At 46.1% G+C, this 15,356-nt stretch overlaps 1 protein-coding gene across 2 annotated transcripts in view; it reads right to left on the bottom strand.

Annotated features, from left to right (window-relative positions):
• lpgat1 (lysophosphatidylglycerol acyltransferase 1) overlaps positions 1-15,356 on the bottom strand; it is an 82,642-nt gene that overhangs the window by 9,199 nt on the left and 58,087 nt on the right. For both annotated transcript variants that reach the window (XM_036984801.2, XM_090242592.1), the window contains one exon: positions 8,864-8,990. In XM_036984801.2, the coding sequence (XP_036840696.1) occupies positions 8,864-8,990 (127 nt within the window). The remainder of the gene's footprint in view (positions 1-8,863; positions 8,991-15,356) is intronic.

Genomic DNA, 15,356 nt, shown 5'->3' on the forward strand with positions numbered 1-15,356 from the left:
GAGAGAGGAATAGAGCTGTAAAGAAGGGCAAGAGAGAGGAATAGAGCTGTAAAGAAGGGCAAGAGAGAGGAATAGAGCTGTAAAGAAGGGCAAGAGAGAGGAATAGAGCTGTAAAGGAGAGCCAGAGAGAGGAATAGAGCTGTAAAGAAGGGCCAGAGAGAGGAATAGAGCTGTAAAGAAGGGCCAGAGAGAGGAATAGAGCTGTAAAGAAGGGCCAGAGAGAGGAATAGGGCTGTAAAGAAGGGCAAGAGAGAGGAATAGAGCTGTAAAGAAGGGCAAGAGAGAGGAATAGAGCTGTAAAGAAGGACCAGAGAGAGGAATAGAGCTGTAAAGAAGGGCAAGAGAGAGGAATAGAGCTGTAAAGAAGGACCAGAGAGAGGAATAGAGCTGTAAAGAAGGGCCAGAGAGAGGAATAGAGCTGTAAAGAAGGACCAGAGAGAGGAATAGAGCTGTAAAGAAGGACCAGAGAGAGGAATAGGGCTGTAAAGAAGGACCAGAGAGAGGAATAGAGCTGTAAAGGAGAGCCAGAGAGAGGAATAGGGCTGTAAAGAAGGACCAGAGAGAGGAATAGAGCTGTAAAGAAGGACCAGAGAGAGGAATAGGGCTGTAAAGAAGGACCAGAGAGAGGAATAGAGTTGTAAAGAAGGACCAGAGAGAGGAATAGAGATGACAGAGGGTTTTCAATACAAAAAGGCACTTTAAAAAAGTGCAGAGAACAGGAACGATTCAACTTCCCCACCAAAATCACCAACATTGATATGGCTGCAAACTGCCTTTCAAGTGCTTGTATGTGTGTGTGTGTAAGCACATGTAAGGACAAGAGGTGCCTAGCTAGCTGGTGACCAGGCAAGCATGGAGGTTATGAATTAAGTTGATTGTAGTCACGGCCCAGCAGAAAGTCCCCTAGTTGGGTTAGGAAAGAGCGTCTTGTCTCCTGCCTCTCTCATTACTGGGCCTAATGAGTCTTTAGCCTTAATTTGAGCCTGGCCCAGCAGTAGCAGAGAAAGGGGCCTCTGGGAGCCAGAGTGGGGTCTGGTGGAGGGCTGGAGTGGCCATAGTTCACACAGATCACCCGGATGTCAGCATCATAGCCCTCAGAGACCAGAGGGAGGAGGTCCGTACCGGACTGGCTGGAGCACTGGGTCATGTTAATTCGGACCAAACTGACTGTTTTTGAACAAACACAATCTTGGATGCAGTGAACGGTGGAGTGGGCAGGAGAGCCGAAAGAGAATGCCTCTAGAATGACAGGGCTGTACAAAGTCAACCCTTGATATAAATCATAGAGATCATTGTGATGCCGTCGGAAAAGAAGACTAATCAAAGTGAAAGTCATACGAAACGTATATGGTAAGCCATCCACCTTATGAGAAGCCGTCGGTGTGAGGAGGCTGGAGTCACCTACACAGCTGAGCCTAGATCGGAGAGAACTAAAGCGAAGTGCATGCCAAGTGTGCACTCCTGCCTTATTAATGTGTGTGTGTATGCACCCTCAAACACAAACACGCGCTCACACACAAACACGTTTGTTTGTACTCTAATCAGTGCAGTAATATCAAGGGAAAGGCAGCTAAGGGAACCTGAGGAGATGAACGCTGTCAGAGGAATGGACTGAACTTGGCTGGGAGTGAGTGAGTGTGTGTGAGCGAGAGAGCGAAAGAGTGTGTGTGTGTGTGTGTGCGATCTCCTTTAATGAATAGCTGTAGAGCGGCAACATAGTGACAGAAACAGCTTTTTTAACAGCCTTGGCTTTAGGCCTCACCCTAATGCCTTATCCAGGGAGTGATCTATGCAGTCCTAGTGTCATATCTTAAAGTCTCCTGTTCAGCGCTATCCCTTTAATTCCAGGTTGACATGAGGCTATAGCGTACTTTAATGGGTTGTGGTTCCCAAATGGCCCCCTATTCCCGATATAGTGCACTACTTTTGACCAGAGCCCTGTGGATGGGAGTGGGGGAATTCCTAACAGTGCCACACCAACTGTAGGCTTCTGACTGAGGCTATTTCGCTACCTTTTAAGTAGCTGCTTTATGTTGCGTACAGCACTATCAGTGTAATGGCTGTAAATTAGGTTCAAAGTCCTCTCTGTCTGCACAGAAGTTAGGGCGGCTCCTCCGTATTGCAGCTAGGGCGGCTCCTCCGTATTGCAGCTAGGGCGGCTCCTCCGTCCCGCAGCTAGGGCGGCCCCTCCGTACCGCAGCTAGGGCGGCCCCTCCGTACCGCAGCTAGGGCGGCCCCTCCGTACTTCCGTCTGGACAGTATGTCACATGAATAGGGGTTACTATGGAGTCACAACGTCTCAATGTCCCTACTTTGCTAATTAGCAGTGATCCATTAGTGGCACTCCAGGCACCTTGTCACTTAATTTATCAGGTGATTTACTGGACAACAGCACATTTAAGTAGGTGGTGCAGGTATCCTCATGAATGGCATAAATGGGGTAGGGGTGGTCCATTTGTTTCAGCAAGCATGCAGGGGGAGTGGTTTTCAATATTTTCCTCAAAATGTATGTTTTCACTATTTTGGGAAAGTAACAAAAATAAGTGGATGGATTCTTTTTAAAGGCCTTTAGAGTCTTGTGGAGTCGTCTTTAATCAGAATGGCTGGAGAATGATAAGAATAGAAACTACGAGTGTGAACATTGTTTAACACATGTTAAAACAAAATTGGGATATTCACGTAACAAAACAAAATCCACATCACAGTGCAGTTAACACAAAACTAACAGGTCATCATCATCCTCATCCCTAACGCAACAATTGGATTTGATTGGACAACGCTGTACCGTAACGCACAAGACAAGTTGCAGGAGACAATGCTCGCGAATGAGGACCACCATATGTAATAGGACCATATTCTGCATTGTGCACACTTTAATGGTAGTTTAAAACATTAAGAAAAAATATATATTTTTGGCACATCCCTAATAGAAACTGCTGAGGGGAAGGACATGCAAATCTTACTGTACACAGCAGAGGCAGAGAGTGTGTGTGGGGGAAAGCTACAGCAACCAGCCTCTGCCTAATTAATCAAATCAAATGTTATTTGTCCCATACTTTGTAAACAACAGGTGTGGACTAATAGTGAAAAGCGTACTTACGGGTCCTTCCCAACAATGCAGAGAGAAAGACAAGAGAAATAATGGAAAAGTAAAACTCGTAATAATAAAAGTAGTAATAGATACATAATGAGTAACAATAACTTGGCTATAAACAAGGGATACCAGTACAGAGTAAAAGTGCAGGGGTACAAGGTCATTGAGGTAGATATGTACATATAAAACTTTGAATAAAGTGACACAGTAAACAGTAGCAGGAGCGTAAGTCAAAAAAGTTAGTGCAAAAATGGTCATTGCAGATAGCTAAATAAACTCAGCAAAAAAAGAAACGTTCTCTCACTGTCAACTGCATTTATTTTCAGCAAACTTAACATGTGTAAATATTTGTATGAACATAAGATTCAACAACTGAGACATAAACTGAACAAGTTCCACAGACATGCAACTAACAGAAATGGAATGATGTGTCCCTGAACAAAGGGGGGGGGGGGGGGGGTGAGGGAGTCCAAATCAAAAGTAAGTCAGTATCTGTGGCCACCAGCTGCATTAAGTACTGCAGTGCATCTTCTCCTCATGGACTGCACATATTTGCCAGTTCTTGCTGTGAGATGTCGTTCCTGTAACGCACAGCGTTGAGATTGCCTGCAATGACAACAAGCTCAGTCCGATGATGCTGTGACACGCCCCCCCAGACCATGACAGATCCTCTACATCCAAATCGATCCCGCTCCAGAGTACAGTACAGGTACTGTTTTAGTCGTCTCAGAGTACGGACATTGCAATTTATTGCCCTGGCCACATCTGCAGTCCTCATGCCTCCTTGCAGCATGCCTAAGGCACGTTCACGCTGATGAGCAGGGCCCCTGGGCGTCTTTCTTTTGGTGTTTTTCAGAGTCAGTAGAAGGGCCTCTTTAGTGTCCTAAGGTTTCATAAATGTGACCTTAATTGCCTACTGCTAGTAAGCTGCTAGTGTCTTAACGACCGTTCCACAGGTGCATGTTCATCAATTGTTTATGGTTCATTGAACAAGCATGGCAAACAGTGTTTAAACCCTTAACAATGGAGATCTGTGAAGTTATTTGGATTTTTACGAATTATCTTTGAAAGTCCTGAAAAAGTTTAGTTTGACTTAGTTTAGTTAGTCAGGGTAGCTATTTTGTTAACTATTTAGCAGTCATAGCTTGGGGGTAGAAACTTTTCATGGTCCCGTTGGTTCCAGAGTGCAGTAGTACAGAGAACAATCTATGACTAGGGTGGCTGGAGTCTGACAATTTTTAGGGCCTTCCTCTGACACCGCCTGGTATAAAGGTCCTGGATGGCAAGGAGCTCGGCCCCAGTGATGTACTGGGCCGTAAGCACTACCCTCTGTGGTGCCTTGCGATTGGATGCCAAGCAGTTGCCATACGAAGCAGTGATGCAGCCAGCTCTCAATGGTGCTGCAGTAGAACTTTGAGGATCTGAGGGCCCACACCAAATATTTTCAGCCTTCTGTGGAAAAAGAGGCATTGTCGACTGCGTTGGTGTGTTTTGACCATGACAGATCCTTAGTGATGTGGACACAGAGGAACTTGAAGCTCACGACCTGCTCCACTACAGCCCCGTCGACGTGAAAGGGGGAGTGCTCGGCCCGCCGTTTCCTGTAGACAACAATCAGCTCCAACAAGCCACACTGCCAGGTCTCTGACCTCCTCCCTATAGGCCGCCTCATCGTCATCAGTGACCAGGCCTACCACCGTTGTGTCATCGGCAAACTTGATGGTGTTGGAGTTGTGCGCAACCACGTAGCCGTGGGTGAACAGAGAGTACAGGAGGGGACTAAGCACATAACCCTGAGGGGCCCCAGTGTTGAGGGTCACCGTGCATATGTGTTGTTGCCGACATGGAGGTGTCACATCAGAAAGTCCAGGATCCAGTTGCAAAGGGAAGTGTTCAGTCCCAGGGTCCTTAGCATAGTGATAAGTTTGGAGGGCAATATGGTGTTGAACGCTGAGCTGTAGTCAAATTAACAGCATTCTCACATAGGTTTTCCTTTTGTCCAGGTGGGAAAGGGCAGTGTGGAGTGCAATAGAAATTGCGTCATCTGTGGATTTGTTGGGGTGGTATGTGAATTGGAGTGGGTCCAGGATGAATGTAATGATGGTTATAATGTGAGTTATGACTTTCAAAGTATTTAATGGGTGCAGATGTGAGTGCTGTGGGGAGATAGTCATTTAGACAGGTTACCATGGCGTTCTTGGGCACGGGGACAATGGTGGTCTGCTTGAAACATGTTGGTATTACAGACTGGGTCAGGGAGAGATTGAAAATGTCAGTGTAAACACTAGCCAGCTGATCAGTGCATACTTTGCGTATGCGTCCTGGTAATCTTTCTGGCCCTGCTGCCTAGTGAATATTAACCTGTTTAAATGTCTTACATCGGCTACAGAGAGCGTGATCACAGTCATCCGGAATAGCTGGTGCTCTCACGCATGGTTCAGTATTGCTTGCCTCAAAGCGAGCATAGAAGGCATTTAGCTTGTCTGATAGGCTTGTGCCACTGGGCAGCTCGCGACTGTGCTTCCCTTTGTAATCTGTAATAGTTTGCAAGCCCTGCCACATCCAACGAGCGTCGGAGCCGGTGTAGTACGGTGTAGTACGATCTTAGTCCTGTATTGACGCATTGCCTGTTTGATGGTTCATTGGAGGGCGTAGCGTGATTTCTTACAAGCGTCCGGGTTAGAGTCCCGCTACTTGAAAGCAGGCAGCTTTAGCCTTTAGCTCAGTGCAGATGTTGCCTGTAATCCATGGCCTTTGGTTGGGATATGTATGCACTAGAGTTCCACCAATTATGATTTTTCAACTCTGATACCGAAACCGATTATTGGAGGACCAAAAAAAGCTGATACCGATTTAATAAGCCAACTTTTATTTATATATTACACAGTGCATTGCGAAAGTATTCGGCCCCCTTGAACTTTGCGACCTTTTGCCACATTTCAGGCTTCAAACATAAAGATATAAAACTGTATTTTTTTGTGAAGAATCAACAACAACTGGGACACAATCATGAAGTGGAACGACATTTATTGGATATTTCAAACTTTTTTAACAAATCAAAAACTGAAAAATTGGGCGTGCAAAATTATTCAGCCCCCTTAAGTTAATACTTTGTAGCGCCACCTTTTGCTGCGATTACAGCTGTAAGTCGCTTGGGGTATGTCTCTATCAGTTTTGCACATCGAGAGACTGAAATGTTTTCCCATTCCTCCTTGCAAAACAGCTCGAGCTCAGTGAGGTTGGATGGAGAGCATTTGTGAAAAGCAGTTTTCAGTTCTTTCCACAGATTCTCGATTGGATTCAGGTCTGGACTTTGACTTGGCCATTCTAACACCTGGATATGTTTATTTTTGAACCATTCCATTGTAGATTTTGCTTTATGTTTTGGATCATTGTCTTGTTGGAAGACAAATCTCCGTCCCAGTCTCAGGTCTTTTGCAGACTCCATCAGGTTTTCTTCCAGAATGGTCCTGTATTTGGCTCCATCCATCTTCCCATCAATTTTAACCATCTTCCCTGTCCCTGCTGAAGAAAAGCAGGCCCAAACCATGATGCTGCCACCACCATGTTTGACAGTGGGGATGGTGTGTTCAGGGTGATGAGCTGTGTTGCTTTTACGCCAAACATAACGTCTTGCATTGTTACCAAAAAGTTCAATTTTGGTTTCATCTGACCAGAGCACCTTCTTCCACATGTTTGGTGTGTCTCCCAGGTGGCTTGTGGCAAACTTTAAACGACACTTTTTATGGATATCTTTAAGAAATGGCTTTCTTCTTGCCACTCTTCCATAAAGGCCAGATTTGTGCAATATACGACTGATTGTTGTCCTATGGACAGAGTCTCCCACCTCAGCTGTAGATCTCTGCAGTTCATCCAGAGTGATCATTGGCCTCTTGGCTGCATCTCTGATCAGTCTTCTCCTTGTATGAGCTGAAAGTTTAGAGGACGGCCAGGTCTTGGTAGATTTGCAGTGGTCTGATACTCCTTCCATTTCAATATTATCGCTTGCACAGTGCTCCTTGGGATGTTTAAAGCTTGGGAAATCTTTTTGTATCCAAATCCGGCTTTAAACTTCTTCACAACAGTATCTCGGACCTGCCTGGTGTGTTCCTTGTTCTTCATGATGCTCTCTGCGCTTTTAACGGACCTCTGAGACTATCACAGTGCAGGTGCTTTTATACGGAGACTTGATTACACACAGGTGGATTGTATTTATCATCATTAGTCATTTAGGTCAACATTGGAAAATTCAGAGATCCTCACTGAACTTCTGGAGAGAGTTTGCTGCACTGAAAGTAAAGGGGCTGAATAATTTTGCACGCCCAATTTTTCAGTTTTTGATTTGTTAAAAAAGTTTGAAATATCCAATAAATGTCGTTCCACTTCATGATTGTGTCCCACTTGTTGTTGATTCTTCACAAAAAAATACAGTTTTATATCTTTATGTTTGAAGCCTGAAATGTGGCAAAAGGTCCCAAAGTTCAAGGGGGCCGAATATTTTCGCAATGCACTGTATATATATATATTTGTAATAATGATGATTACAACAATAATGAATGAACACTTATTTTAACTTAATATAATACATAAATAAAATCTATTTATTCTCAAATAAATAATGAAACATGTTCAATTTGGTTTAAACAATGCAAAAACAAAGTGTTGGAGAAGAAAGTAAAATTGCAATATGTGCCATGTAAAAAAGCTAACATTTAAGTTCCTTGCTCAGAACATGAGAACATATGAAAGCTGGTGGTTCCTTTTAACATGAGTCTTCAATATTCCCAGGTAAGAAGTTTTAGGTTGTAGTTATTGTAGCACTATTTCTCTCTATACCATTTGTATTTTATATACCTTTGACAATTGGATTTTCTTATAGGCACTATAGTATTGCCAGCCTAATCTTGGGAGTTGATAGGCTTGAAGTTTCCGAGAAACATAGGATATTACAGTTCTTCAGGTCTCGTTGATAGAATAGTCTCGAACGGAGCTCGTCCAGTTTGTTCTCAAGTGATTGTAAATTTGCTAATTAAACAGAGGGTGGAGGTGGATCATTTACTCTCCGCCGTAGTTTGATCAGGGCACCAGCACGTCGGCCTCTATATCGCCGTCTCTTTATTATCCTAGTGTAGGGGGATTAGGGCCTGGTCAGGGGTGAGCAGTATGTCCTGTGCCGCCGTTTTATTGAAGTAGAAATATTAATCCAAATCAAGGTTAGTGATCGCTGTTCTGAATCTGTTTACGGTCGTAGGAAACGATGGAGGTAACATTATGTACAAAAGAACAGAAGATCAGCGCACAAAACCCCAAAATAGCAGAGTTGGTCAGGAGCCTGAAAAACAACTGCTATACTTCCCATCGCCAATCTTCCTCAGAATGAATCCATAATTACAAGATCTGAACAAGAGCCATAACATGTTCTTATTATATTTTCTATGATGAAGAGGGCCAGACCAAGATATGGATCTCAACCTGGCCGAGCCCTAAAGCCCAACAACCTGGCCGAGCCCTAAAGCCCAACAACCTGGCCGAGCCCTAAAGCCCAACAACCTGGCCGAGCCCTAAAGCCCAACAACCTGGCAGAGCCCTAAAGCCCAACAACCTGGCCGAGCCCTAAAGCCCAACAACCTGGCCGAGCCCTAAAGCCCAACAACCTGGCCGAGCCATAAAGCCAACACAACGCAGCCCAGCCTTGGATAGAGACTAAGAGGGTGAGAAAGGTACAGAGATAAAGAGAGAGGTGTCAGTATAGTTGGGGTCAGTCATTACCTGTAGTGTACATGTGTGACCGTGGGGGGTCTGTAGCCAAAGATCCACGTCTGGATGTCCATGGGCCTGGCTTTGGGGTACGCTATGGTCACATCCACCACCCACTGTAGGCCTTTGGGTTTACTACCTGCACAGGCGGAGATAGAGAGAGTTAGGACATGAATGAGCATCACAGGCAGACAGTGAGGATGATATGGACAGGGGAGAGAGGCAGGAGATGAAGAGACAGAAGGGACGAGAGAGAAAGAGGGATGACAGATTGGAGGGAGAGAGAGTAAGTGACTAAGGGGTGTGTCTGTGTGTATGTCTGTCTGTCAGAGTGGGCTGTGCATCCTTAGGCTGTGAGAGGGGACGAGAGAGGCTGAGGGGGGTTGAAACCATAAGGAGAGGAACGTCTGGCCCAGACACAGGCCGTGTATGAAAACCTTACTAGCTGTCACATCCTTGATCCTCCGTCCTTGTTTCCTTAGTTCCTCTTCAAAGCTCATTGGAGGGGAGGATCCATAGTCCCTCCCTCAGATCTACTCCTCCAATGAGCTTAGAGAAATTGAGGAAGCGAGGAGACAAGGATTTGAGGATTAAGTAAGCTTTTCAGACACAGAGCCATGGCATCACAGGGCGGACAGAGCTAGCAGGCGAGGTGGGCAGTGACATGGTCCAGGTGATTATCTGAGGATAAACCTCATCGCTCAAGCCGAGCCTCTGATCTGTGACATAAGGCTGCAATGGCCTACAAATACAGATGTAGCCTGTTTGGCCTTTGTGTGTGACTGTCGGAGACTGTGTGCGTGTGTGCGTTGGAGACTGCGTGTGTGTGCTTGTGTGCGTGTCTTGGAGACTGCGTGTGCGTGTGTGTATGTGTTGGAGACTGCGTGTGCGTGTGTGTTGGAGACTGCGTGTGCGTGTGTGTGTGTGTTGGAGACTGCGTGTGCGTGTGTGTGTGTGTTGGAGACTGCTTGCGTGTGTGTTGGAGACTGTTTGCGTGTGTGCTGGAGAATGCTTGCGTGTGTGCTGGAGAATGCGTGCGTGTGTGCTGGAGAATGCGTGTGTGTGTGCTGGAGAATGCGTGCGTGTGTGCTGGAGAATGCGTGTGTGTGTGTGTGTGTTGGAGAGTCTCAACGTCAGTGAAGAGGTGACTCCGGGATGCTGGCCTTCTAGGCAGAGTTGCAAAGAAAAAGCCACATCTCAGACTGGCCAATAAAAAGTAAAGATTAAGATGGGCAAAAGAACAGACACTCGACAGAGGAACTCTGCTGAGAAGGCCAACAAACCGGAGTCACCTCTTCACTGTTGACGTTGAGGCTGGTGTTTTGCGGGTACTATTTAATGAAGCTGCCAATTGAGGACTTGCGAGGCGTCTTTCTTAAACTAGACACTATAATGTACTTGTCCTCTTGCTCAGTTGTGCACCGGGGCCTCCCAATCTTTCTATTCTGGTTAGAGTCAGTTTGCGCTGTTCTGTGAAGGGAGTAGTACACAGCGTTGTATGAGATCTTCAGTTTCTTGGCAATTTCTCGCATAGAATAGCCTTCATTTCTCAGAACAATGATAGACTGATGAGTTTCAGAATAAAGATCTTTGTTTCTGGCCATTTTGAGCCTGTAGCTGAACCTATAAATGCTGATGCTCCAGATACTCAACGAGTCTAAGGCCAGTTTTATTGCTTTTTTAATCAGACCAACAGTTTTCAGCTGTGCTAACATAACTGCAAAAGTGTTTTCTAATGATCAATGAGCCTTTTAAAATGATAAACTTGGATTAGATAACACAACGTGCCATTGGAACACAGGAGTGATGATTGATGATAATGGGCCTGTGTACGCCTATGTAGATATTATTCCATAACAAATCTGCCATTTCCAGCTACAATAGTCATTTACAACATTAACGTCTACACTGTATTTCTGAACAATTTGATGTTTTTTGAAATGGACAAAAAAAAAAGTGCTTTTCTTTCAAAAACAAGGACATTTCTAAGTGACCCCAAACTTTTGAACGGTAGTATATATATATACCGTTCAAATGTGTGTACATGCACGGGTGTGTTTTACAAATTTAAAGATCAGATGGAGGAAGGAGAAAAAGATTGTCAATTTCCGCAGGTCTTTCAGACTAAATCACTTAACTGCACTTGGACAACTCTGCTGTTTCAAAACTTTGCTAAGATGAACACAGACATAATGAAAGCAGAGTTCTGATGCTGTTCAACAGAACATCTATTCCTGCCTGGGCAGTGTTGAACATTTTGTATCAGGCCAACAGTGTTCCAATCTCCATGATGGTAACAGGGATCTGGTTCTCGGCACAGTGAAAGCCGAGCAGCCGAGTTTGCCGCCAGATCCGAAACAGGCGTGGTGCCAAGCTATCACTACCTCCCTGTAACGCAGTGACAAACAATACTGTAATGACAGCACAGCCATTCATTTGATACCACATCGCAGTAGCCTGGATGCTGTAAACAGTTAGAGGGAGCATACACAGGGTGTCCATCTCAAATGGCACCCTATTCCCTATAGAGTGCACTACATTAGACCAGAGTCCATAGGGAGTAATGCACGAATAGAGGAAGTGGGATGCACACAGGGACAAAGGTCTCCCTGACAATGAGGCTAGTCAGGCCATGCTCTTAACCAATCAGGAGGTTCCTGGGTTAATGGACACCTGTGATTAGTCACTGAGCACGGGAAAATCCCATACACAGCTTATCAAAAACCAAAAGGCATAGCACCAAGCGAGTCATCAACTAACTGCCGCATGCGTTGTCATCCCTGTACCTTGTACAAGCGGCCATTAAGACAACAACGTTTCCCCTGCATTTCCACATCAGCCCGTTTAACAGCAGTTATCAGATTGGCGACCATGCTTTGGTTGAGTGGCTTGAATAGGCTGAACAGGCCAAGCCACCAGCGAGAAACTCGGCAGTCATTGGCTCTGGGTTTACACATTCTGTTGTTGTGCGACTGTCTTTAATTACCCCGGGTGACATAGAGGGGCCGATACACAGCGGTGGTAGAGGTGGAGCGAGCTGTGTGGCTGATACACAGCGGTGGAGGCGAAGGAGAAGGCAGCGTGCTGTGTGGCTGATACACAGCGGTGGAGGAGAAGGCAGCGAGCTTTGTGGCTGATACACAGCGGAGGTGGTGGAGAAGGCAGCGAGCTGTGTGGCTGATACACAGCCGTGGTGGTGGTGGAGGAGGAAGAAGCAGAGAGCTGTGTGGCTGATACACAGCCGTGGTGGTGGTGGAGGAGGAAGAAGCAGAGAGCTGTGTGGCTGATACACAGCCGTGGTGGTGGTGGAGGAGGAAGAAGCAGAGAGCTGTGTGGCTGATACACAGCCGTGGTGGTGGTGGAGGAGGAAGAAGCAGAGAGCTGTGTGGCTGATACACAGCGGTGGTGGTGGTGGAGGAGGAAGAAGCAGAGAGCTGTGTGGCTGATACACAGCCGTAGTGGTGGTGGAGGAGAAGGCAGCGAGCTGTGTGGCTGATACACAGCCGTGGTGGTGGTGGAGGAGGAAGAAGCAGAGAGCTGTGTGGCTGATACACAGCGGAGGTGGTGGAGAAGGCAGCGAGCTGTGTGGCTGATACACAGCCGTGGTGGTGGTGGAGGAGGAAGAAGCAGAGAGCTGTGTGGCTGATACACAGCCGTGGTGGTGGTGGAGGAGGAAGAAGCAGAGAGCTGTGTGGCTGATACACAGCCGTGGTGGTGGTGGAGGAGGAAGAAGCAGAGAGCTGTGTGGCTGATACACAGCGGTGGTGGTGGTGGAGGAGGAAGAAGCAGAGAGCTGTGTGGCTGATACACAGCGGTGGAGGCGAAGGAGAAGGCAGCGTGCTGTGTGGCTGATACACAGCGGTGGAGGAGAAGGCAGCGAGCTGTGTGGCTGATACACAGCGGAGGTGGAGGAGAAGGCAGCGAGCTGTGTGGCTGATACACAGCGGTGGTGGTGGAGAAGGCAGCGAGCTGTGTGGCTGATACACAGCCGTGGTGGTGGTGGAGGAGGAAGAAGCAGAGAGCTGTGTGGCTGATACACAGCGGAGGTGGAGGAGAAGGCAGCGAGCTGTGTGGCTGATACACAGCGGTGGTGGTGGAGAAGGCAGTGAGCTGTGTGGCTGATACACAGCGGTGGTGGTGGAGAAGGCAGCGAGCTGTGTGGCTGATACACAGCGGTGGTGGTGGTGGAGGAGGAAGAAGCAGAGAGCTGTGTGGCTGATACACAGCGGAGGTGGTGGAGAAGGCAGCGAGCTGTGTGGCTGATACACAGCCGTGGTGGTGGTGGAGGAGGAAGAAGCAGAGAGCTGTGTGGCTGATACACAGCGGTGGTGGAGGAGAAGGCAGCGAGCTGTGTGGCTGATACACAGCCGTGGTGGTGGTGGAGGAGGAAGAAGCAGAGAGCTGTGTGGCTGATACACAGCGGTGGTGGTGGAGAAGGCAGCGAGCTGTGTGGCTGATACACAGCCGTGGTGGTGGTGGAGGAGGAAGAAGCAGAGAGCTGTGTGGCTGATACACAGCCGTGGTGGTGGTGGAGGAGGAAGAAGCAGAGAGCTGTGTGGGCGATACATTAACATCAAATCCCATTTCCTCCGAGTGGCCCAATATCTGCCTGTGTGAGTCAGCAGAGTGAGGCTCTCGGCACCATCAGGGAGGGTGAGAGAGCGAGCGCGTTAACGCTGTGCCTTTCATCAGCCAGGGATACAGTCGCTAATACAAACTCACACACATATACAAACATACTACACAAACTATTCCAAACACTCTCACACACTACGTAATAATAACACGTGGTGTATATAGTGTACTTCACGAGCCCAAAGACTGTTTTACACTAATGTGAATATAAACACTCACATGCACTATAAGCGTGCAAGCAAACACAGTGAAAAACATGAATAAAACCAAAAGCATACCTTGACTTGAAAGAGTTCAAGTGTTGGAAAAGCCATAGCCAGCTAGCTAACATAGCATCCCTCTGGTTGAGCCAGGTGTTTGAGTAGGCTAAACTAGCTAGCTGCATTTGCTAGCTAAGTGAAAGTAAAAACTAAAAATACAACCAAATATAGCTAGCTCTCTCGCTTCTCCATTTTGGAAGAAATTAATTTGTTGTCCTTTTGAGTCAACTACTCACCACATTTTATGCACTGCAGTGCTAGCTAGCTGTAGCTTATGCTTTCAGCACTAGATTCATACTCTGATCCTTTGATTTGGTGGACAACATGTCAGCTCAAGTTGAAAAAGCTCTGATAGGTTATTTTTTTTTTAGTTTAGCTTTAGGCAACTCAGGGTAGCCTAGTGGTAGCCTAGTGGTTAGAGCGTTGGACTAGTAACCGGAAGGTTGCAAGTTCAAACCCCCGAGCTGACAAGGTACAAATCTGTCGTTCTGCCCCTGAACAGGCAGTTAACCCACTGTTCCCAGGCCGTCATTGAAAATAAGAATTTGTTCTTAACTGACTTGCCTGGTTAAATAAAGGTCAAATAAAAAATAAAAATAACAAATTCTTATTTACAATGACGGCCTAGGAACAGTGAGTTAACTGCCTTGTTCAGGGGCAGAACGACATATTTTTTACCTTGTCAGCTCGGGGATTCAATCTTTCGGTTACAACCACTAGGCTACCTGCCGCCCCAGGTTGGAGGACGTCCTCTGGAAGTTGTCATAATTAGTGTGTAAGTCTATGAAAGGAGGTGAAAACTATGATTATCCTAGGTTTTGTATTGAAGTCAATGTACCCAGAGCAAGACAGAAGCTAGCTGTCCTCCAGCTACACCACAGTGCTTACCTTCAAGAGTTGCTGCTGAGGCTACTGTAGACCTTTACTACAAAACAGTGTGTATTAATCAATAATTTGGTGATGTGAAGATACAGTGCTTTGGAAAGTATTCAGACCCCTTGACTTTTTCCACATTTTGTTACGTTACAGCCTTATTCTAAAATGGGTTAAATAAAACAATTTCCTCAGGAACACACACAGTATCCCATAATGACACATCAAAAACATGTTTTTAGATAAATAAAAAAATGTTAACCTTATTTACATAAGTATTCCTTTGCTATGAAACTCGAAATTGAGCTCAGGTGCATCCTGTTTCCATTGATCATCCTTGAGATGTTTTTTACAACTTGATTTGAGTACACCTGCGGTAAAATAAATTGATTGTACATCATTTGGAAAGGCTCACACCTGTCTATATAAGGTGGTTGTGCAACCTTATAAGAGCAAAAACCAAGCCATGAGGTCGAAGGAATTGTCCGTAGAGCTCCAAGACAGGATTGTGTCGAGGCATAGAGCTGGGGAAGGGTACCAAAACGTTTCTGCAGCATTGAAGAGATGGCGCCGATAGAGATGGCAGCTTCGCTTCTAGTCCTTAGGAAACTGTGCAGTATTTAGTTAAAACAAATATTATTTCTTATATTGTAAGCCCAGAAAACCTTAAGTGTTATAATATACAGCCGGGAAGAACTATTGGATATCAGCGAGATGACAACTTAACAGCACAACGA

This window comes from Oncorhynchus mykiss, chromosome 8, assembly GCF_057628025.1.
Source record: "Oncorhynchus mykiss isolate SJ-2025 chromosome 8, ASM5762802v1, whole genome shotgun sequence".
In the NCBI taxonomy this organism is placed as follows: domain Eukaryota; kingdom Metazoa; phylum Chordata; class Actinopteri; order Salmoniformes; family Salmonidae; genus Oncorhynchus; species Oncorhynchus mykiss.